Source organism: Asterias rubens, chromosome 16, assembly GCF_902459465.1.
Source record: "Asterias rubens chromosome 16, eAstRub1.3, whole genome shotgun sequence".
Lineage (NCBI taxonomy): Eukaryota > Metazoa > Echinodermata > Asteroidea > Forcipulatida > Asteriidae > Asterias > Asterias rubens.
In genome coordinates this window covers 5667222-5692310 of record NC_047077.1, presented here as the reverse complement: position 1 = coordinate 5692310, position 25089 = coordinate 5667222, and the positions used below count along the sequence as shown (strand labels likewise).

Below are 25089 nucleotides of genomic sequence, written 5' to 3'. Positions count from 1 at the left end.
AGCAGCTCACTGCAACTATTTATGTTAAATGTACATCGGGGATAAAGAATATTGTTTGGTTTTACCTGTAGTGTGTAAAGCACTGTATACTCAGTACTGTCCTGAGCCAATGAGCCTGGACTTCCTGCAGGTGTGATTTGTACACAGCTCAATGGAAGAAAACAAGAAATCTGATACTTTATGGCAAGTGCACTGTCTGATTTTTATAATCATATCTCAAGCTTGTAGAGATGTTATTTTTGTAACTCTTCAATTGTGATGGAATTCATGACACAAACAGTAAATTTTCCTATATTTACTAGTTGTAGTAGTATCTTGCCTGCCAGACAGTCCCTGGAATGTGTAAGGCCAACTGTTTTGTGTAAAGGCTGCACGGTCTACAATGTATACAACAATAATGATGTACATTTGTACCATGAGAAATGGATCAACCGAAAAAGCAGGTGGCTTGCCATTGAAAAAGTCAAGGACAAAAATCATGCTCCACTGATTTTGTACGATAAGGTCTACTCTACAATATGATTGTACAGTGCAGTTGTTCAAATTTGACATAGTACTAGGGCTCCCAAAGTTATTGTCACAGATTATTTCACAATTGCCATATTCATATCTTGATTAGGACCCACACATATCCATTAAGGATATCAATGGTTCCCAATTGGGATATCTATCATTCCAAAATTTGGAACCATTGGGTGATTGCAATGTCACTTTGCCAACATGGTTCTATTTTCAAAAACATGGGGGTACACAGGGGTTTGCCAATAACTTTTTCAGTGGCTAGCCAGTTGGCATGTCATTTTAGTGGCCCACCAGCTTTTTCACTGCCAAGGTCCATTATTTTGGGTTTCCTTTCAATGCATGCATTTGACTTTGTGATTTGAAGCAATACAATCAGTGGTTTAAATGTGTATCAGTGGTCAGCAATGGACCCTTCCCATGAAATATGCTAATCACATTCACGGATGCGTACAGACCCTGTTGGTTGGCAAACGCCATAGAGTTGTCACGCACCCATTAGCCGTGTACAAAACAGCGCGATGTTCCCTCATTTTGCCAACCAAAACGTTAGTGCGCACGCGCTATGTGCAATTTACATATTTCATGGGAAGGGTCCATTACATGTACCACTTGGATAGAGTTCTGACTGGTCCTTGGGTGTTTTAACTGCAATTTGGCCAGCGGACCACTGTTTAGGTAGACCTGATTCAAGTCTTAGATCGCGGTTATTCTTCCGCATCTCAGCCACGAAAACGCCCTCACATTAAGGCTAAATGACGAAGAAAGATCACAAGAGGGCACTGTTTGTAGCGGCTATCAGGACGACTAAAAAGCCACGATCGAAGACTTGGAACCAAGTCTACTGTTGAGGGGAAACACTGTTAATGTTATACTTTTTAAAACTCAGATTGGGACCCTGTAACCCCAATGAAGATATCAATTATCCGCCCATCGGGAAAATCGCTTGCGTTTGACACCTTCAGATACATGCAAGGAATGTACATCATGCAGTGAATGATTTATCTTGTACTATATGGAAGAGCAAAATGCTCCTCAAAATGTCTCAGTTGCTACTAAAATATCATCATTTGCGACTCAATTTTTGCATTCATTGTGTACAAAACTTTCTGAAATTGCTGGACGAAATCATGCCATGAACGCGATCACACTGACATTGCTGTAATCACATGAGCATCAGTACAGTACTTCCATACTGAAGTAATAGTGGCAATGTCAAACCATAGTCAACAAACTCACCAGGTTTCGCTTTCATACCCCCTGAGGAAATAGGGGTCAAGGTTGAAGCAATTACTAGTGCCAGGAGATAGGCTTGTATGCCCATAACTCTGTCTGTGTGGAGGTGTTGCCTGTCAGACCACTACAAGGAATGTACGTGTCAACTCAATGTGCTTGATGTACACCCATAGGTTTTGTGTGTAAGCTACTCAGTGTGTGTTGAAAGGAATACAGGATTTGTAATAAGTAAAAACATTTATGTTTATTTAGTCTGAAAGCTTATTAAGTACAAAGTTCTTACTAGGTAGAACCATTGCTACGGATCTCGATAGAGTTGTTGTTTCAATATTGTATTTGTTTACCTATTCGGAATGCCCTGCGGGCCCAAATCAACACAATAACAAGATGCATTTAGCCCAAGCGGCCGTTCAGATCTGCAGGTTATCGAGTCAATCCAGGCAACCGTAAGCCAATCATCCCGGGGATGACGTCATTGACGAAAGAAGATCCTAATGTAGCTATTTTAGGGAATCAGTTTGTTGTCCGCATCCATCATTGTTGGTTTTAAGATTGTGAGAAATCATGACGCTGTCTAGTCTTTGTTTCCTTTCCTTTATGGCCGAGTCAGTCTTGATTAACTGACTCTTTGTTTGTGCTGTAGAGATGTAAGTGGGTGTCTGTGCATATATATATACTATGACAGAATGTCATGGGTTGCTTGACAATTTCTCATGGGTTCCTTTAGAGATGAAGGATATCTCAAGGATTCCTTGACAAATGAGACAATATTGCATTGAGATACTTGAAAGAGCATACTATATTGTTGTCGTAGGAGAAAACATCTCTTGGATCCCTTGATAAGGGAGACATTATCTTTTGGGTTCCTTGATAAGTGAGACAATATCTCTTGGGTTCCTTGATAAGGGAGACAATATCTCTTGGGTTCCTTGATAAGGGAGACAATATCTTGGGTTCCTTGATAAGGGAGACATTATCTCTTGGGTTCCTTGATAAGGGAGACATTATCTATTGGGTTCCTTGATAAAGGTGACAATATCTCAAGGGTTCCTTGATAAGGGAGACAATATCTCTTGGGTCCCCTGATAAAGGAGACATTATATCTTGGGTTCCTTGATAAGGGAGACAATATCTCAAGGGTTCCTTGACAAAGGAGATGATTTTGCATGGGTTACTTGAAGGGTATACAAATACCAGGGGTGTTAAGCAACCATCCTGGCTTTTGACGGTTAGAGAAGTGTATGAACAGTACAAGTTAGCAACATTTGATTCACACTCCAGCAGGCGAATCAGGGTATCCTTGTTTATTGTGGGACTCTGTGGTATAGATCTGGGTTGAATATTTATTGCCAGATAAAGCTGGGCACATGTTTATTTATTTGTTTTTTTCCTTCTTAGTTGGGAATGACATGTGGTGTAATGATTTGCTTGTGTCTGCGGTCTGGAAGCTCATTTTTGTTATGAAGTGAAAAGGGGTCGAGGTGGGCTGGGTCATGGAGGGTTGGGTCAGGTAAACAACCAGTTTTCAGGAAAGGTGTTTTTTCATCCATTTAACACCTCCCCCACCCTCCCCCACGACGCACTCCCAAATGCCCTATACTAAAATAGTGACTCTATTGAGGAACTTGCCAAGCACAGACAATCCTAGCTTAGCAGAAACATCTGTTTCGTGTCTACAATTAGATAGTCCCTGACTCGTTCCACGTTAACTTTATGCTTACGTCTCAGGAAGTTTAACAATATTTAAGCAATATTTTTCTGAAATTTGCGCATAACCAGATTCCCATTTTATGAGCATTGTGAGCTGCCCACAAGCGTTTGATGGTTATTACTTGTAATGTGCATATTATAGTTCAGATTCAAAATAATTTCCGACTGTTGAAACATACAATGTATAGAGCTAGTGCCATCCCTGGAGATCACCTAGACCTTGTATTGGCAAAGGGAACTATTTCAAAAATCATTTAAGGGCAATTTTAAGCTTAGGCAATTTCAGCTAAGCAGAAACATGTTGCCATCCAAAATGTGATTGGGTTCCCTTCGCAACTGAATTTCTTATACAGCAATTGCTTTGGCTTCACAGAATAGCCTTTGAAGTTTAGTACATTGGTTCAGGTTGCTACGTAGTTGACCACGTTGCGGACGCTTTAACTTTTAAATAACCACTTACCAGCCCTCCCGCAAATCGGATTTCGGCCGAAGTTAATCACGGCATTTCGGGGTGAATTGAAGTTGTGTCGCCGCTAGTAGAGCCAGCCGAGTCTACGTGTCACTTTGCTCCAGGGTACATTAATGTTAATTCGTCCTTCAGTCGATGTTATTGCAATGGACGAAAGGTTCACTGCTCTAATGTGTAGGCTACATGAATACGTGTACTCTTGGTTTACCGTCGTTGCTCGCCTAAAACAAAAATTTGCATTGTAGAATCTTCGCAAAGCCTTTGCTGACTTCTTGAGGGTCCATGTTCCAGACTGTGTCTGGGTTTTATGTACATAAGTTAATCTGATATGGGCACAGTGACCTTAAGTGACCCCATGGCTTGATTGTTTCTGTTTGTATGGTTGTTCACATAAGTATTTGTGAAGCACTGCTTTTCAGTCTGTGGAGTTTGGAGTGATTTCTTAACACTTGATCTATCTTGAGAAACAAAAATGTGTAAGCTTTACATGAAAAACTGCTTATATACACACAGTGTAGGGCTTATAAACATAATCAGAGTCCACCAGTTTGCAGGGCTGTATGCTTCATTTTTGAAAGGGCAAGAGCGACAAGGCTCCCTATGATGAAGTTGTAAATTTGTACTGGAGCATTTCAAGGGCACCAAGGCAATGACCAGGGGAAACTGAGGCAATTGCTTTCGTTGCCGCCGTGTGAAGTATCAGGCCTGAGTTTGTGTTCCCAGGCTGTACTTTCAACTTGGGTTGTAAGGCTTTTTGACTGGCACCCCGGGACAAAAAGATAATTGATAAAAGAGAGGGACCGCAAATAAGCGCCAGATAGCTCAGTTGGTAGAGCGCCATCGTGCTATGCAAACCAGAGGTCGTTGGTTCAAAACCCGCTTGAGTAAATTTGTCTATGTTCAACCCCAATTAATCTTATGTTGTTTCATCTTTGAAACATCATAGTAAATCACTAAGGGGGATTTGTCCTACAAGATAGTTTGAAAACAAAATTTGCTGGAAATAAGTGTACCCCCGTAAAAGTGCAATCTCTTTTGTATGATTAGTGTAAAAAGTATAAAAGGTGCATCCAAAATTAAGACATGGATGCACCTCCTCGAGTCCCATTGTCTATTGAGCAACCGTCCACTCACTTATCTTTGAAGTCAACCTTGGGAAAAACAAGTGCATTTGCACCTGTGCTTGAATTTAAACACCCCTGGAATGTTTGCGTCGACCTGCCCCACAGTCCCTGGATTCTTTCAGTGCTTGACAATTTGGCGTTCTTTTCATTTACACATGGATGATTCCAAATTGTCTACCTGTCTACATCCACATATTATCTTGATGAACCCTCACATGACATGGCTTGTTTACCAGCGACTGACAAGGGGGGGGGGGAAATCTCCAAGGTCAAATAAAAGCAGTTGAATTCTGAGCTGTAACTGTGGAATCTTGTTTTTTGGGGGGAGATTCGTTAATACATTGTAGCTGACAGGAGTCCAGTCATGTGAAATAATTTAGAAACCGTAAGTGAGGTTGGGTGGCACTTTTACTACAGTGATAAGTCCTTCAACTGAGTTGTACTGGTTTCAAGTCCCTGGCCCTATGATCATCTCCTATTGCAAGACAAAGTATTGAGTTGAGAAAACCATTTGTAAAAACAAAACCCAAATTGAAAAAAAAAAAAAACCCCAAAAAACGAAAGATTTTGGGGTTGTCCGTCTTGAGTTTACTGACCCCAAACTTGAACCACTGGCCTAGACGCAGTTGCAAAACCTCTCTAGTATCAAGCTGGCATTGTTACATGTAAACGTAACATTTGCTTCATATCTTCACACCCAATTAACCTCCCAAAATGGCTGACTGATAGGCAGATAGTGGCAGTGTGTGGACCTCATGACAGGACACAAGTTCAAAGAAGACCTGTCATTGGCTGAAAGTTGTGTGAGATGCGTTTACATGCACTTTCAATTATTTTATCTGGATATTCATCTTTGAGAGAGCAAGGCAATTTTAAGTTTGCAAAGGGCTCTTTTATTTAAAGACCTTTAAGTTTATGGGACAAATTTGAAGGGGGTACTAAGGCCAAGACCAGGGGCAGCAGAGGCCACGTGGCCTCCGTGGCCTCTGTGTAATTCATGGCCTGGGCCCAATTTCATAGAGCTGCTTAAGCACAAAATTTTGCTTAAGCAAAATAATCCTTGCTTAGTAAAATAAGATTACTAGCCAAGACTCCACTCAATTGTTATGCTAAGTAAACAATAGCTAAATACCAGTCTCAAGCAATGTATATATGGCATAACATTTTTGCCAGTAACATGTGAAATATAAGCAAGCTATTTTCGTGCTTAAGCAAATTTGTTGCTTAAGCAGCTCTATGAAATTGGCCCCTGTTGTGTAACAAATGTCTGCTTAGAATACAGAGAACCAGTCAGTGGTCACAGACGGCACATGATGCATGATATTTTGGCTGGTTACCGAATACCGACAATAGCTAGTTGTTGAAATCTGATCCTGATCATGTCAAGATGACGTTGTTAGTAACAATCTGTGGTGTCCAGAAGTCAATTGCAGTCATAGAACCAGTGAGTTCAGTTGTGTCGTCCTTCATGGAACATGGCAGCTGGCTGGACAGGCCCTCGTGGTTCAGTGAGCATCCAATCAATACGCACACCCAACTGATGTTGACGCACGCTATCACTTCTGGCGTATCAACTTGACTTCATCTGTCATTTACAAGAGACATTATATAGACTTTGACCCTGCAAGCATCCAGCTGTATCTTTGCTTGTATGCGTGTGTGTCAAGCATTGCATTATTGAACAAGTATAAAAATGCTTTTTGGGGGGTTTGATGATTTTAACTTTAAAAAGACTTGGGGGATGAGTTGCTACCACTCTAGATTTTTGGCGATATCTCAAAAATGCTACCCCCTTTTGAAATGACCTGTTCACAGGTTAGTTCAGGCGTGCAACTTTTCAGCTGATCAGCTGACTTTTCAGCTGATCAGCTGACTTTTTAGCTGATTTCCTCTTTTTCTTTTCAAAACAGTGCCATAGAAAACTGAAAAACACTACTTAAAATTGAAGTGTGATCGGACATTTCCTCTTTTTTTTTTATTTATTAGAAAGTTGCATGTCTGTTAGTTGTATTGTATACATCTACATGGAGATTAAGAATCGAACGTTTAAAAAATTGAAGGTAGACGATTGTACTGCCTTTTAATGCATCCACTGAGTACAAATGCAGGGGCAGCATGTAAACTGACTGCCCAGTTGTCAGCGCAGTGGTACATGTATCAACAGTTCATGGTCTTGACCTTATGCAGTATGTGGTAGCAATAATAAACAGTGTCAAGACACTAATGTCCTCACTGTGAAAGATAGCGCTATGATCTCTTAAAGGGAAGGTACATGTATACCTTTGGTAAGAAAAAAATTAGTGGCAAAAAACTTTGGTCAGAAGTTGAGCCGCTTTCGACAGTATAAAGCATCTTGAGAAGCATTTCACTTCAAAGTACATGTAATGTGGTTAGACAAATATATAAAGTACGCAGAGTTCCATTCAAAATCACAGTGGACGATGTTTAATGGTGAGACAGTAAGAAGGTTGACTTGCATGAAATACTGTATTTTAAACCTCCTACAGTACTGTCAATCTCATCCAATCAATTTGAAATACCATTCACCCAAAAAAGTATATTTTTTAATGTTTGGGGCCAAAAATGTTGCGGGCAAAAAATCTGACATAGCATGTTCAAACCATTCCTTTAGGCACTGAACGCATTTGGTAATTGTCAAAGACCAGTATTCACACTTGGTGTATCCCAACATATATTATGCATAAAATAACAAACAAGCCTGTGAAAATTTTGACTCATTGAAGTTGCAAGAAAATGATGAAAGAAAAAAACACCCTTGTTGTACAAAATCAGATAGGAATAAAAGGCATCTGGCCAGAAGTCTTTTATTATTTTCGTGAGAAATTACCTCTTTCTCAAAATCAACGTCACCAGAGGGAGGTGTTTTTCACAATATTTCATACTATCAACAGCTCGCCGTTGCTCGTTACCAAGTAAGGTTTTGTGCTATATTTTGAGTAATTACCAAACAGGTACAGTGCCTTTAAAGCGTGGGATATCCATCCAATGTTACATCCGTCTTTGCAAGACGTCCCCTGATTGTGGATATTTTCAATGAGCTATAAATCGATGATGTCAGAGGCTGCCCCTCTTGATACAACCCCCCAGCAGGAAATAGTCTGATCACGCTTATTATGACCGCTATATTATTAGTCTAGGTGGGATTCAGTGGGTTTTTTACCGACGCCGGCTGTGACTGTAGTGACTGTACAGTGGAAAGTAATCCTTAGTGGAAAGGGACTCCGACTGTACAGTGCCCAATTTCAAAATTATGCTTACCAGAATAAAGTTACCAGCCAAAACACCATGTCACAAGTACAATTTGTGACAGGTATCCTGCTCATTTTTGCTAAAGCATTCAAATGTCAAGTAGAATTTTCCGCTTACAAACTAAGCATGAAATCGAGCCCGGATGATATGACTAGCAGGAATGGCAGATTTTAGATTTTTCTCTGAACTCAGATTTTTGGTTTTGTATGTCTGCCCTATGACTAAAGTTGCTGTTATTTACTTCAGATGAAGCAGTCCTTGAAATTATTTTTTTTGAGGACAAAGGCCTCTTTCATTTTGCAAAGGGCACTTCCGTTGAAAGTTTGAGGAAGGTTTATTCCAGCTCTGTAGAGAACTCGCTTTCTTTGATCTACATGTACCTCTCTAGTGCTATGTGTATTTCTATTAGTTAAGCACTTTATACTCAATACTTTCCCTGAGTTCTGTTACAAACAAATCCACAGGCAAATCACACGGGTGGGATTCAAACCCACAACGTTTGCATTGCTAGAGCATTAAATGTCTTACCACTTTACCGTCAAGCTAGCACATTGGCTAGGGGTAGTTGAGGATCCCTTGGTTTATTACCAGAAATATTTACACGGAAATGTAACATTGGGTGGGTTTTTGTTTGGACCAAAATGAGACACCGCCCTATAGAGCTTTTCTTTGTTTTTTTCCCCCTTTCATACTCGATGCTATATATTGTATACTGCATGATACAGCATTTAAAGCAACAAAACAAAAACCCACACTGTTACACTTCACCCATGTCTAGACCTTCAGACTAAATGTCACATACAGTGTTTATACCCAAATGAGACCCCCTGTGAATTTTTACCTCAATGGGCGTAATTTGGGGTACATTAGGTACGTGGGTACGTTGAAGATCAGATCGCTGTGAACTCTCACTCGGGATATGATTGATTTATCACCATCTGCCCCAGGTGGCCAGACCTCATTTTTATTCTTGATGATCTTTTCCCTGCCAACTTAAATTGTTGTTACCCTTCTTAGAAAATATACATGTACTTGCCAAAATTTATGCAAAGAAAAAAAGAGAGCTGTAAACCAGTCTCATACGGTACGTAACATGGTATTTTGGTTGGTAACCTTGTAAGCTCTTCTGGTAATCTGGTAGCTCTTCGTTATAAACCCATTTATAAACCTGACACCCAATCCCAGACCCACCTCTACCCCTGACTTCCTCATTCTAGCCCCTCTATTCTCATTGCCCATAAATCACCCAAGTTAAACATACATTATAAAAACAAAAACATTCAAAACCCCATTTGTGACACCAATAGACCTTTATCATGGTGCAGCCATTTTGAATCTCCCATTGGTATCAATGTTACCAAACCGAGGCTGGAAGAACAAAATAGTCTGGTTCCAAATTGTTACCCTAGACTCGACCATCATTGAGGTACCCCAAAGCACCCCTTGACACACCCAGACATCCATACACCTTAATGTATCATCACCTCTAAAAGCCCTACATGTTAGCGACACCTCTTTAATTATGTCTGGACCCACCCATGCCAATATCCTCAACACCCAAATCTGTTCATCTGAATGCCACACCCATGTCGCACCCATTCCCAGCCCATCAACATTTTAATAGTGCAAGTCAAAAATCTACCCATTCCTCCGGAATATTCATTTGTGGTCAGTATGAAATCAGAATTCATAAATTATGAATATAAATGCATTCCAAGAGTTTGCAATGAATACTGAAACAAAACTGGGCATAGAGGATCGTTTGTACATGTAGCATCTTCAACTGGTGCCAACACCCCCCCCCCCCCCCTTTACTTAATTCCCTGCTTTCGGGAAATCTAACACGAGCCTGACCTTTTAGAAAATTAGGTTCCCATCACAAACTTTCCCGTACAATTTGATGTGAATGTTAATAATATAAGAAGAAGGAACGTTTTCAGCCGTGGGGTGAAAGAAGAACACACCCGGATGCTGTTACGCCAGCTGCCCGTGCTCGAGTATCATGTAGACACTTTGTTTTTCTTCCGTCGTCGTCGTGCGTCCCTCGCTCGCTCTGTGTTGTGCAGTCGCTGGGTGTCAGTGTAGTTATTTTTTGTGCACCGGGCTGATTTTTTGTAAGTGAGTTATCGATGGGCCTGTGGGGTTGTGTGTCCCGAACGATCACCGTGGTCAGTTGTAATTTGTCACAGAAACCGGCAGTATTTATGTGTGGCTTGTCAAACATTTCTTATCGATCCTTGGCTACATGGGAGAAAAAGTCAATTTTTTTTGTTGGTGGTCGTACAGTATGTCGGAAGAAAAAGAAGAAAACCAACTCAGGATTTAAGAAGATCAATGAGTTACATGTATACTGTTCAGGTCAATATCAACTGAAGATTAAGTTGTTTTCCTTTGTGATAGAGCAGTAAACTTTCTTATCTCCCCAAATCATCAGAAGATGAAAATATAATGATGATTAGCTTGATAATAGACACGTTTTTTGTACTAAATGATATTATCAGACTTCAGAAAGATCAAACTGATTCGTTTTTGAAAGGGCAAGGACACCAAGATGTGTTTCTTCTATGAAAAAGGCACTCAGATGAGGAAATTGGGAAAAAGTCTTGAATAATCGGTTAGATAGTAAAAAGATAGTTGTGCTACATGCAAAGGCCGCATCTGTATTGGCTGTTGTTAAGGGTGTTTACTAAGGACGTCCTATACTTCAATGCATGATGACATGGCTATGTAGCCATAGCCAGAGACCCTCTTATGTGGACATGGCCTCGGCCTTCAATAGTACAGGGCCATCGACATCAAAAGCTACATGTACAGGGTTTTTATTTTAATTAGACTGGTGCTCGTCACTTCCTTTGTTCTGATTTCCTCTTACAAAGTCAGGGACCTAGAGAATAATTGTAAATGGTGGCAGGGTCACTCCGGAATCCATCGTTGGCATTGATCGGATATTTTTGTCGGAGATGTTTTCCCAGAAAGGGATTTTGTAGGAATTTATTAAAACCCTACCACAGGTCCGAGGCCGATACTTGTACCATTTGGCCTGTAAAATCATGATTGGACAAGCCTTGTGGTCTGTGTTTTTCAGCTCACTAATAACAATTTGTAGTATCTTTAAAAATTATGACAATTAACCTGATAAATCTTTCAACTCTTGTTGAGTATCTAAGTAACTTGCAAAAGGAATGGATCTTCTCAAAGTGTTTTGTAGTGCGTTTTAAATCTGGTCTTGTAAAGTTAATGTTGGTTCAGTAAAATTGTTCAGCTACAAGCCCTGCATTCTTGTGGATTGTACCGCCAAATTTGAGCCCTGAGGACGTGTCCGAACTGGCTATTCCGCAAATGGCTTGCCAAGTCATAATGCATTAAAGTAAAGGACATCCTTAACTATAAACCAATAGAAACAGTCAAAGGTAGTGGTAGGATACAGCTTTAACAGTGTCCCAGGCTTGTTACATTAGCCTAATTTTTAGACCGTGTATTGACAGGGTAAATTAAATTAGCCCTACTTTTAAAGCACTGTTCACACTACTCTATTCCCCAGGGTTGCCCCCGGAGGAATAAAGCCTGGCCTTTTCACACTATGATTGCCAGCCTTTTCACACTATGATCACGGGAAAAATTAGTAGTTTAAACAATTTTGACAAGGCTTTTACAAATAAGGCTAGTGAATATTGACAAATTTCCCTAATCAAGTTTTTTAAAACAATGTGTTGATAAGAAAGTAACTGATCAATCTTCATTGACCTCGGTGTGATCAAATTTAAATTACCTGTCTGGCAGAAGTGTAAATAGTGTCAGGTTATTATTTCGAACTCGTTGTGCATTTATGCAAATTTGCTAATTGATTATTCGTTTTGTTTTAACTTATGCAGATATTATGGAAATTCCGGACAATATCAAATACTGCAAAGCATTGGCGATGGTAGACTTCAGTGGTAACCCGCTCTCAAGGTAAATATGTAAAACAGAATGATTAATCAAAACATACATCTCCAAATTGTTTTGTGTTTGTCCCCACAGAGAAGTATTGCTGAGCAGAAATGGTACACCAACCAAACTAACCTGTATTTTGTAATGCTTGGGACTGGCGCTGTGCGAATTTTTCACTAAGATTTTGAAGTTACTTACATTGTGTAGGCTTATTAGCTTTAAAATTAGAACCCTTGTGTCGAGTCATGTTTAGTCATTCACAGTCAAAGTGCATACTACAAGGTCAACTGATCCTGTAGCGTTGTTAATTACTTTTTTTTATATATTACTACACTGGATATGAAGAAGCGATACAAATAATCTACATGTGCAATGCTGGTTAGCCTCTCCAGATGACAATTCTGTACATGAATGATTCATGCACAGTGTGCTGCTGAGCACTCATGGTGAGGGCTACGTGTAGCTTGGACATACCGTATTATACATGAAGCTCTACGGACATAGTCTGCACATTACTGCACCGGGTCTTATTGAATTGATCCTGTTGCCATGGCGATGCCGGTGGCACTGCATTAACATTCACTCCCGATGGAGGTTAATGCAATCCCCCACTTGCGACCCCGGCGACCTGCGAGAGTGTCGAGAGTAGAGGAATCTTGCTCCATCAATCTGGACGTTACAAGGAGGAAGAAAAAATAAAAATAAAAAAGGTCTTCTTCTTCTCCTTCTTCTTCTTCTTCTCTCACCATCTGATCTAAGATATTCGTGTCCTCTCTCCCCCGAAAATTGTGACTTCCTCGGCTGTATTTAAATGTCTGACTGACTTGTTTCCGACAGGCCCGGGGGCGAGTCGGCTGATCGTTTGACTAGACCTTATAAATTTGGATATAAACCGGTTTCAACTCTTTGATCATTTCCATTGCAACAGTCGCACTTAAAACAAGTTGTTTTCTGTCAGCAGTTGGACACCTGATAATCACAGCTCTGAACCTCAGTTCTGTTTTACGTGTGATACACAGCACAGCATGATGGAAATATATTCGTGAGACTCAACTAAACATTTGAACAATATTCTTCTGAGCAGAGATGTTGAATAAAAAAAAAACTAGGAAAAAAAGGAAAGAAAAAAACACAGAAAAAAAAATACTCCCTGTCTAGAGCTTACTGGCCCGTCATTGAAATCACTGGCCTCAGACCAGTGGGTCCAGTGTAAAAACCCGAGCCATGGACCCATTGAGAATGTTCAGATTTGTATCTGAATTTAGACCTCTGTGTGGGAAATAAATTCAGATCAAAGTTACAGAGGCCACAAGATCGAAATAGTCTGGTCCTCGTTTAGTTTTAAAGTTGAGAATCCACATTTCTTATTGCTATGTATGTAGTGCACACAGTAAACAAAGCAAAAGATACATTTAGCAGTAGTATCTGCAGTAGATAAAGGTCTACCGTGAGATTATATTATTTTACCCCGGAATGCCCGGAGGGAAATATCCAGGCAGATGTTTTTTTAAATAGCATATTAAGTTTACATATACTTTAAGGTAACAACACATGTTAGATATTCGGGACGTGTGGGAGTTTTTAAAATTGAAGGTCTGACGCAGCATTGGCCTTTATTCCCGTAGAGTAGAAAGTAAAGGTATCAGACTATTTGTTTATATCAGTCCGCCCTCAATATAAAGAGCACTGTTAAGATGAGGTTCTGCTTATAAAGAGTACATTCTGAAGTCCCAACATTCCAACATTATCACAACATAGAGAGATAATTTGGCCATTTTCAGCAACCTTGTCTTGCAAGAAAGTAACTTTATTTCTTAATCCATATTGCATACTTACAACCTCTTGGCTTGGGTAACCACTGCCAGATCTGTCAGAATCTGTCTGTTGCAATTTTGTCAGACTTTTAAACCTGTATCTCTCTTTTCTAATTTTTTTAAATTTTTTTTAATAGAGAGAGTTAGTTTTGCACAGTAGGCTTTTAAAACCAAGATAAACACCAAGTATAAAACATTCCGTGGGCTTATACCAAAATTTGGGTCAAGAGAATGCCCCATAGTTTAAAAAAATACCTGGAGGGAAGCCTGAATTGAACACCGGGAGTTTAGAGGCATCCTGTTACAAAATGCAGTTTCAAAGAATGCTCAAATTATTGTAAAATTTGCCCATGATGTTGTTTTGGACGCATTTCTTCTCAAGCGTGTCATGAAACCCAAGCTCATGAAATAGTATATGTTTGGCTGATGGTTCTTAAAGGCAAAGTATGCCTTTGGTCTTAGGAAATGTTTGATTGTTTTAATTCTTTAAATAAATGTAGATCTGTATACAATAAAAATAACATGTGAAAATTTCATTTCAAAGTGTCAGGTTTTGGAGATTTTGCTGAAAATCTAGAGTTAATATTTCCATGCAGGAAAATAATCTTTGGAAGCTACTGAGATTCTAAAATATCTTTACACAATTATGTTACTCTGTAGTTGACTTTTTCTCAAAACACTTTATGCAATAGCCTGCTTTCAAACCAAAAGTTTTTATTGGCATTATTTTTTTACCAAACATATCTTCCCTTTAAATCTAGTAAACAATGCATGTAATTTAGATTAATAGCAAAAACAATCAATAAATGGAGGATAGTACAGCAGAAATCAATACGTCTGTGCTAAACATTATGGGTTCATAATCAGGTGAACGACATTTTAAAGAACAACACATTTTTGCATTTAATTATTCATTTGATGCAAAACAACAGCTTAATTTCCCATTTACAAAGATAAAAAACATGACAGATTGTTGCAACGTGAATTTTCTTGATTCATAACCTTTCACATTTTTGAAAAAGAAATTCAAATCCCCAAGTTGTGAACAATTCTAAAAGTTAACATTTAGAGTGAAAACAACTGAGATCAAATTGTGTTTGTCACAAATTTTGTTTTTTTTTCGGGATTTTTACTAGCACTCTTAAAAATGGTCTGCTTGTAAAAGCAGTACTTTGAAGTTGTGCCCGGGCAAACTTTATGAATAATACAAAATATTTTGGATAGTTTTAAAAGATTTATGGGTCTAATTTGTTTGCTGCACAAATATTTTAAACATTTTACCTACATGCAGTTTTGTAACCAACCCTACCAAAAATGATACCTGTATGTAACTTGAATGTTGGTATTGCACGGCGTTGAAATACTCTCCATCGGCAATGTTTAATATATTGAATATTGGATTTCATATTCCCAATGTTTAGGATCCAGTTACCGACTTAATAAAATATGCTGAACATGCCCCGTGGATAGCTTGAATCTAGCTGTGAAGCTTTTTGGGGATAGGTTAAATGATAAATCTGTGAAACTTTTTGCTTGCAATCTGTCTAGCAGACTTTAAAAACTTTAAAACTATAAAATATGCACAGTGCCACCTGCACAAATTAACTAAGAGTTGTGAAGGGGAAAAAAGAATTAAGAAAAACAAAAATCCATGGCAGATTTATAGCATTCGCGATGCCAAATGTGACCCCTCTGACTTTATGGATCTCACACTTGACGCAGCTTTTCTGATATGCTTGTTTCCAGAGCTGGTATTTTATTTGCAGTCAACATCTTCATCTGAGATCATTATGAACCATGAACATTATTTACATAAAAAAACCTGCCGAGATACTCATATGCTATGGAAGTTAGTGGAAGTCAATCCAGGGATTGCCTTCAATCATGTTAATGATTTCAGCAACTGGCAAGCGGAATCAGTTCGCTTCTCATTTCAACAGTCCATCATCTTTTCCATGAGTCCATTTTTGTTTCTGGTTTTCTTTCGTGATTGTCATTTTGTATGGGACTTGAGTTTGAAACCATATAAACAATCACAAGTGGTTTACATGTAGCATGAGAAAGCAATGCACTAGACAGCTGGACCATGTGGACAGAATTTTGGCCAGTCCTCTGAGTTTACAGCTGGCGTTCGGCCAGCCAGCCAGTTTTAAACGGAAAGTATACTTTTGGTAATCAGTAGGCCTATTCAAGTTAACGGCAATACACAGTTTTGCAGCTTCTGATAGTATAAAGCAATCTGAGAACATTTGATTTTGAAGAAATGTGGTAAAATTTGTAAACAAATATAAGTTTCATTGCCCCTTAATTTGAATCTGAGAAGCATTACTACAGTAACGCTTCTCAGATTGTTTTTTTCCTATTTGTTTTAGGGACTGTTCTTCCTGCATTGCCATTTGCTCCGTATTTACGGTGATGGCTCAAAAATGTAACCCACTTTTGAAATAAAATTTTCATTTGTGTTGTGTTCATCTACATTTATATGGGAATACAATAATCAATTTGTTCCAAAAACCAAAGGTGTTTTTTGCCTTTACGGGCAATGCTTGAAAACCTTGACAGGGAAGGCACATATTGCAAATCGTATGCCGTGTTCCTTGACTACAGCACCCTGCGCTTAATGGAATTAACTGGTAAACGTACTAAGTGTGATTTGCATTGTAATTGGATACCGGCCTAAGGCGTAATAAAATGCGCATACAGACATGTATGGTAAACAATGTCCCGGTCCATATATTGCATTCTTGGCGGGGCAAGGTAATATTTTCTTTGTGAATTGCACATTTCATTACAATTTTTTAAATTTTATTTGCATAATACACATTTCAAAAGTAATAAAACAGAAATATTGAAATATTCGTTACCATTTTAAATAAAGTTATAATTAACGAAATTCTCAACAATTGGATTAAGGTTTTAAACGGGTTGGTTTGTATGTACTGCTCATGTGTTTGTTAGGGAGATGCAGGATAGAAATGAGTGTACTTGCACTCTTTCACTAACCGATGGTTTTCATAACGAAAAAAGAAAAAAGAAAAAAGAGAAAAAAGGGTCTTTTTCTGTCTTGTACTTTGTAGTATGATCAGGATTGAAGTTAAAGATCTTGGCCAGCTGGGTATTTTGTCATTTTCCTTTTCACTAATAATTAAATTTTTAAAAATTGAATTTTTGATTTTCATTTTTTCCTTTGACCCACCCACCCACATTTTCGATAGAAAGAAAGTATGTTTTTTTTTTTAAATTTGAAAAATTCTGTATGCCCCATACATGTACAGCTCACACGTGTCCACCGCGATTCAAGCGTGTGTACTCGTCAGAGCCAAGATCCACTGTATAAAATTTACACAAAGGTCACAACGTCGGCACGCTTCCCAATCAAGACTGGTGCCCCGCTACATGTCTAATGACATTCCAATGGAATAGATATCCGGGGGAGCAGTGCATATAATCAGCCGAGGCCCATTTGTCATCTTATTGATTATCGGTGTCCCAGTGGACGAGTATAAACAATGATGGGTGCATTTAGACTAATGGTGATCAATTGGAGCACTTTAGGCACCAAATACATGGTTTATGGCGCTTAAAGGGGCAGTGCATGTTTTATTTTGTGTCAAGAGACATTTGTAGAATAGAAATCAAGGGCAAGGCCACTATAGAGAGAAAGCTAAATTTGTTGTGGGGCATCTAAGGAGCACCAACATGACCAAGGCAATTCTTTTATGACGTGTTTAAATCTTGAAAACTAGATGATTATGTACTCTTCTGAAAACAAATGATGTACTATCCCTTTATGATATGTTTCTTTAAAACTAGAGGATTTAAATTAATGTACTCTTCCAAAAACCAGTGATGTATCATCCCTTTATGATATTGTGTTTCTTAAAAACTGGAGGATTGGAATGAATGTGTTCTCCTAAAACCAATGATATGTACCATCACTGTTATATTTCTTAAAAACTAGAGGATTGGAATGAATTAACTTTTCAAAAAGATACATGTAGGATGTACCATCCCTTTATATGAATGTACTCATCCAAAAATCAATGATGTATGATCCCTTCAATAGGGTCTAAATTGTATTTTTTGAAAACTAGAAGATTGGAATAAATGCACTCTCCTCAAAAACAAATGATGTTCCAATCCCTGTAGCAAGTTTCTTGAAAACAAAGAAGCTGGGACAAACATATTCACTCATAGAAAACAAAACACAGCTGCGTACACTTCTCATCCTTTAAAGAGAGTTCATTTTACAAGCAACGTTAACAGTAAAGTACATGAACGCACTGTGAATACTAGCATGTAGGTAGACTGAAAAGGTTTTGTTTCACGCTTGTGCTATGGTTTTGCGCGGAGGGCTCAGCAGGACAGTAGCGTAATATAAGTGGACACAGAAACATGTCTGCTAGACGCACAACATAATCTGCTTCACAAACTGGATGCTGTTTTGCATTTCTTTTGATGGGGCATCAATATGCCAGGTCTGATGGATTCTGCAGCGGGCTGTAATGATGGTTTGAAGGGAATGAGTTGTGTAAAGGGAAGGTATAGGTTTTACAGGCATGTATACTTCGTTTTTGAAAGGGCAAGGGCACCAAGGCATTTTCTCTAATGTAAAGGGTACTCTATGAGGAAATTATAAAATTCTACTGACGCATTTCAAGGGCACCAACACAATCACCTTCATTGCCTCTGTGAAGTATCAGGCCTGGGTTTTGTAATTACTCCTAAAATTAAGAGCAACAAAGACACAATTCCGACAAAAAAATTCACCTCAAATCCGACAGTCGCTCAACACAGACCATCAGGATTACTAAAATATGACCAGCCTCACGATCCTTCACATTGAAGCAACAAACAATAATTTCAGTACAATCACCCAAGGGTTTTAACACCTCTTCATATCATTCGGTCATCATTAAATCCATCAACTTGACTGTCCATTCCAATATGACTATTATCACTTCATTGCAATGCTTGGACACGTCATGTACTCCATAATTATACGTTATGGCATCTGAGATTGCTGGGGTTGTTGGGCTGTTCGGTATTCTGAACTGCAATACATGTACGCTGAAGGAAAACTCATGAAAAAAGAAAAGTTTTTGGTGTTGTGACATCAATAATGATCATGGATTGGTGTGTAAAAGCATACAAATAGTACCTGCAACCTTAGTATATGGAGTTGTTGATTCCAAGAAGCTTCTGCGAACAGCAATCTCGATGCTAGAAAAGTAGATCAAAGAGCGTGATAACTTCAGATCTGAAGAAAAATAACATCTATTCTCCAGGCAGACTAAGAAAAGAACTTGATTTCAGATAAAAGTCTTAAATTTCTCATCCATGCAGTTGTGTGTTTACCAGACCTGTGCTTTTAAAGACACTGGACAATATTGGTAATTCTCAAAGACCAGTGTGCAGTGTTCTCACTTGCTGTGTCTCAAGATAATTATGCATAAAATAACAAGCCTGGGAAAATTTGAGCTCAATTGGTCGTCAAAGTTGCGAGATAATAATGAAAGAAAAACACCCTTGTCACACGAAGTTGTGTGCGTTCAGATACTTGATTCCTAGACCTAAAATTCTAAATTTGAGGTCTCGAAATCAAATTCTTGGAAAATTACTTCTTTCTCGAAAACTATGTCATTTCAGAGGGAGCCAATTCTCACACCATGTTATACTGTCAACCTCTCCCCATTACTTGTTACCAAGTAAGGTTTTATGCTAACAATTATTTTGACTAATTACCAATAGTGTCCACTGCCTTTAATGGGAACCTATACCTTTGGTTTTTGAAACCCTTTAACTGTTTTAGTCAGACCGTGTGAATGTAGCATGTATACAATAAAATTAACCTGTGTAAAATTCCCTCGTAAAAGTTGTCACGTTTTTTTAAAATATCGCCGGAAATCCGGAGCAGTGACATGTATGTTCCTTCAGGAAATAATCTTTGATTGGAATACACAATCTTAGAATTTTATCTTGACAGAAACCCTTCTCAGATTGAAGTTTGGTTCAACTTTCCCATCGCCCCATTGCTCTGAAGTGAAATGATTATCAAAATGCTTTATACTATCGAAAGCTGCTTCTAACCAAGTAGTTGGTTATTTTCATGAATTTTAAGAGTGATTACCAAACGTATACCTTTCCTTTAAATTACTGGACTCTGGTCGGCAGACTTGTGGGAATTCTGTAACTCTAGAAGGGAACTTGCAAGTCTTTTTTTTTTCTTGTCTAAGACAAAGTAAAAGGTTGGTAAATTATTTGGGGGAAACAAAAATTGATTAAACAGGAAGTTTCAATTTGAAATCTTGAAAATTGATTACGAAGTTCCAATGTCCCAAGAGAGATATTTCTGTTTAAAATACTCTTTGAAACAAAAACAAAATTGATTGGTTGCAGTCTGAAATTGATAAAGTTTTAACTGGTACGAATCCCCCGGGGGAATGTTTCCATCTGAAATTCGATCAAAGTCATGGAAGAAGCATTCTTATTTTGAAAAACCCCACTGTTGCTTATTTTGGTTACCTCAATCAAAATAAGCTTGAGACAATGTAGGAAATAATGCGAATGATTAAATCCCCGAAAATTTAAACTGTACCTTGTTTCGAATTTTTGGGGAGAAATCCACAAGATTGCAGGACTTGGATGAAGGGGAAGCAACGGTTTAAAATAATATATTATGTTGTTTGACTACATGTCTGTATAAAGTAGGCCATGTTTATACAACAGATTGGTTTGTGTCTCTGTGTGTGGGAAAATCTTAGTATAACGGAAATGTGTTTGATGGTGAAGGATTGTGAATTCATTTTGTACTTGTAAGAGTTGTTTCAACACATTGAACTGTTATTCAGGCATGTGAGACTTCCTCTTTTCAGCTGATTTCCTCGTTTTTGGTTTTGATTTTCCTCTTTTTTCCTTAAATTACTGTGTACAAAAGTATAGGACATTGTCTTTTCCTCTTTTTTCGCTTGCCTGGTTTTCTCTTTTCCTCTTTTTTTCATGGCTAGTTACTCACATCTGCCTGGTTATTGCTGCACATTTAGATAATTCACACAGTGTCATAATGGTCATCTTCAGGTAATGATTCATCTTTTGAACAAATAAATATAGTGTCGTAGGTCTCAATACCCCATTTGAGGTCCCGCCGGTTTCCAGGCCCCCAATATTTTTTTCCTCCCTCCATGATTTCATAAAGCCTGTAGCACAAAAACTTGCTAAGCACAGAAAAGTATTGCTTAACAGAAGTAGGTTACCATCAAAAAATGACATTAAGTTTACATTGGTGCAACTGGTGTCTCACTCAAATGTTTGCCTTGGCAAAGAAGTTTGTCAGGGAGTATTTATTGCAGATATTTATGCATACTTACACATCATTGTCCGATGGTTGGCTGTAAGCCAGTTACTCAATCACAATCTGGAAAGTGTTGCAAAGGTTGCCAAGTCTAGTTATAGACCCTTGTTCGTTCAGCTTGTACAAGTGGACAATTAATTACAGTTTGATTACAGACTGTCTGGCTCAATTTGTATCAACCACGAGCATAAATAAATAGTTTGATTTAAATCAGATTTGCTTACCCCCAATTTTGATTTCACAAAGCTGGTAAGCACAATTCATTTGCGAAGGAATACATTCCTTGTATGTGAGAAATATAGGTTACTGGTTGCAATGCGATTTTGTGCTTACTGCTCGAATTTCTTTTTCATACTGTATCGCTACTAACCGCGAGTACACAAAAAGGTATGCTAACCTTTTGGTACTAATACTGGATGTAAATTATTGACATAATACAAATCAATGATGAACGCGTAAAATGACCAATGCTTATAAAGCAAATTTTTGGTTGCTACATGTACAGTCAGCTCAAAAATTTGCTTACTGTAAGCAGCTTTCTATTTAATTGGGCCCTGGTCAAAGCCGCTCTTTTTATTACACAAAAATATCCAGTTCGCTAGAAACGTGTTACCAGCCTAAAAATGCCATCTCATTTCCCATAGCTGCAACTGGTTCCCTGCTTTTTCGTTAAAGCAAATACTCGTCGACCTCGCCAGGGTAATGAAATTGGGTCCTGGCAAACACTCTGCCATAGTAGCTACATTACTAAACACACACGTTCCCCGAGTACATTGCAAAATGACATGTGGTAGGCTGACCCAGGGGGCGCCGAGGGGGCGTTCAGCGTACATGCTCCCACAACTTGCATTATTGATAACTCACCATCCCCCTCCTTACCCCCCCCCCTAGGCTCCCCAAACAGAATTATCCGATCCTTGATCAAGTGGGGTTGGCATTATACCCGGGCGATCACCCCCCCCCCCACCCCCTACTTCCTTAAGAACGGGAAATGTATAGTCGGCATTCCAGTACAACCCAGAGGTTCAAAGTAGGCGGCTGCGGAGGTTTTACTGTGTTGGAAATGCATATTGACATTAGTGGCTTGCTGGAAGGGGGGAAGTTTCTACGCCGGGTCTATAGTCAACACTGCATTATGGGCGGCGAATATCCGGTCCTGCAGGCAACATGCCAACAATTAAAGGCAAAAGGGCGGGATTTGTAATTGTCACGTAGGGAAAAAATGAGGCGTAAATTATGTGAATGCTCACTAGGTGTAACATCCATGGTGAACGATTTGTCCTTGCATAGCTATGAAAAAAGAAAACTAATGAGGAGCATTTATAATGTACCAGTACCCATCTGAAAGGCAAAGTATACCTTTGATTTGTAGAACTGTTCGAGTGTTGTAATCCAATATAAATACAATGATTCACTTGTGAAAGTTACACTTTAAAGAGTGGTAGCGTTTTTGAGGTAGCACTGAAAATATTGAATGGTAAATGCCCTCGCAGGAAGAATAACCCGTGATTTGAATACACAATCTGAGAAATGTTTTATGCAGGAAAGTTTCTCAGATTGAAATTGCACTTTCCCCTTTAAGAAGGCTCTAGATTGATTTAATATAACGAGCAGCAAGTACTCGAAGCGTAAATTGATGAAATTTGTTTTTGTAATTTGAAAAACAGTGTTAACATTACCAGTCAACAATCAGAATGAACAACAATCAGAATGAACGATCCATTTTGAGAAAATTCAATATTGCGTGTGTGGAGTTATTGCGTGGTTTACCGCCAAGGTCGGGCTGTAATTAGATGTTGTACGGCTACACTGGCTGATTGGGTTTTTGATGCTATGTATGACTGTGAAATTAAACACTTCCCTACACGGCATTTCATTTTTGGCGACATGGATCTTGGCCGGTTCCATTGTTCGAGATGAATTTGTAGTACGTGTACACGAACGTGATCATGCCCTGCAGACTTCTAAAGTGGTCGTAGCTTACACAAGATGCGCTTGTTCGTAGGAGTGTAACTGGTGTGCGTGTACATTCACAAGCCTTGAGGTTTTCTCTTGAAGGGCCACAGCTATTTTCCTCCGATTTGGGTTACTTCTACGAGGCAAATGTAATTTTGGAACTTTGCAAAGGGCCCCCATAGCAAAAGCACAGGGCACCACAGGACTAGGTACACCCAAGGGAAAACAGCGCTTGCAAAATCCCAAAGTCACTGTCGGTTTTTGTTCATTGCAGCAAGTGAACAACACTTGGTAGCGTGCAGTTAAACTAAAGTCTCAAACAAAACCATTTAAAAAAAAAAAAAAAAAGGTTTTCTGCCTGACTTAATAATTATGCATAATTTGGTTATTTCAAATGTAACCAGCGAAACACTACATTGACATTATATGTTAGCGCTTAGAAGCCCAGTGTATTAAGCGCTATTTAAATGCATGTTATTATTATTATTATTATTATTATTATTATTATTATTATTATTATTATTATTATTATTATTATTATTATTATTATTATTATTATTATTATTATTATTATTATTATTATTATTATTATTATTATTATTATTATTATTATTATTATTATTATTATTATTATTATTATTATTATTATTATTATTATTATTATTATTATTATTATTATTATTATTATTATTATTATTATTATTATTATTATTATTATTATTATTAATTGTATTACGATTGGTTCTCTCGTTACTTTCAATTTCCCCTTTTTCAGATCAGTTGATAGTAGTAATATTTCTCTGGACGACTAAAATGTTTTAAAGGTTGTTTGACTAAAAGTGTTGAAATCCTCTTCTCTTTGCAGATTACCAGCTGGATTTACACAACTACACAACCTCAGTCACCTAACACTGAATGATGTCACCCTAGAAAACTTACCCACAGACATTGGAAAGTAAGTATTAGCGGCAAGTACCATTACACTAAATAGGGGGTTTGGGAAGGGGGGATGGTCTCTAGAAAGAGAATGATTTTCTATCATGGTATCCTGCCGGTAAGTCAGTGCAACACGCTTTGGTCGCATGGTCAGGGCCCAATTTCATAGAGCTGCTAAAGCACACAAATTTAGGCTAAGCAAAACAAAATTATGCCAATCAGAACATGGCTACCAGCCAAAAACCCATGATGTACAATTTGTGACTGGTATCCTGCTCATTATTGCTAAGCAAGGATTTTTTGAACCAGTATAATTACTTCTTTAAAAGCAGCTATATGAAATTGGGTCCAGGTCTTTGTACTTTCAGCTTCAAAGTTGGCATATTTTTGCATATAATTTAACCTAAATTCTCTCCTTTCATGGGTTAATCGCGATGACTAAATCGGACGTTTTTAACGAGACCTTTGGCCTTTAGAAAACATATGTGAAACGGATGTCAAGAACTCATTATTTATAGCTAGTCCTGAAGGACAAAAAAACTAAATTGTTGTATGCATTTTCAATCCATACACTTCTTTGTGAAGTGGGTGTTAAAATGTAGCATATTGTGGAATGACATCACAGTTACAAGCAAATGGCCACACGATTTGACCTTCAATGTGTATAAAGAGGTCAAAGTAGAGGTCATGTCCACAAAGAAAATTTGCCAAGGTTGTACCAATTTGTGGACACAAAACTAAGAATTGTTTCATATCTTCTGTTGATATTTTTAC

At 38.4% G+C, this 25089-nt stretch overlaps 1 protein-coding gene across 12 annotated transcripts in view; it reads left to right on the top strand.

Moving 5' to 3' along the window:
• Positions 1 to 25089, top strand: part of LOC117300721 (protein scribble homolog) — a 122033-nt gene that overhangs the window by 19594 nt on the left and 77350 nt on the right. For all 12 annotated transcript variants that reach the window (XM_033784485.1, XM_033784492.1, XM_033784488.1 and 9 more), the window contains exons 3-4: positions 12201 to 12279; positions 24245 to 24334. In XM_033784485.1, the coding sequence (XP_033640376.1) occupies positions 12201 to 12279; positions 24245 to 24334 (169 nt within the window). The remainder of the gene's footprint in view (positions 1 to 12200; positions 12280 to 24244; positions 24335 to 25089) is intronic.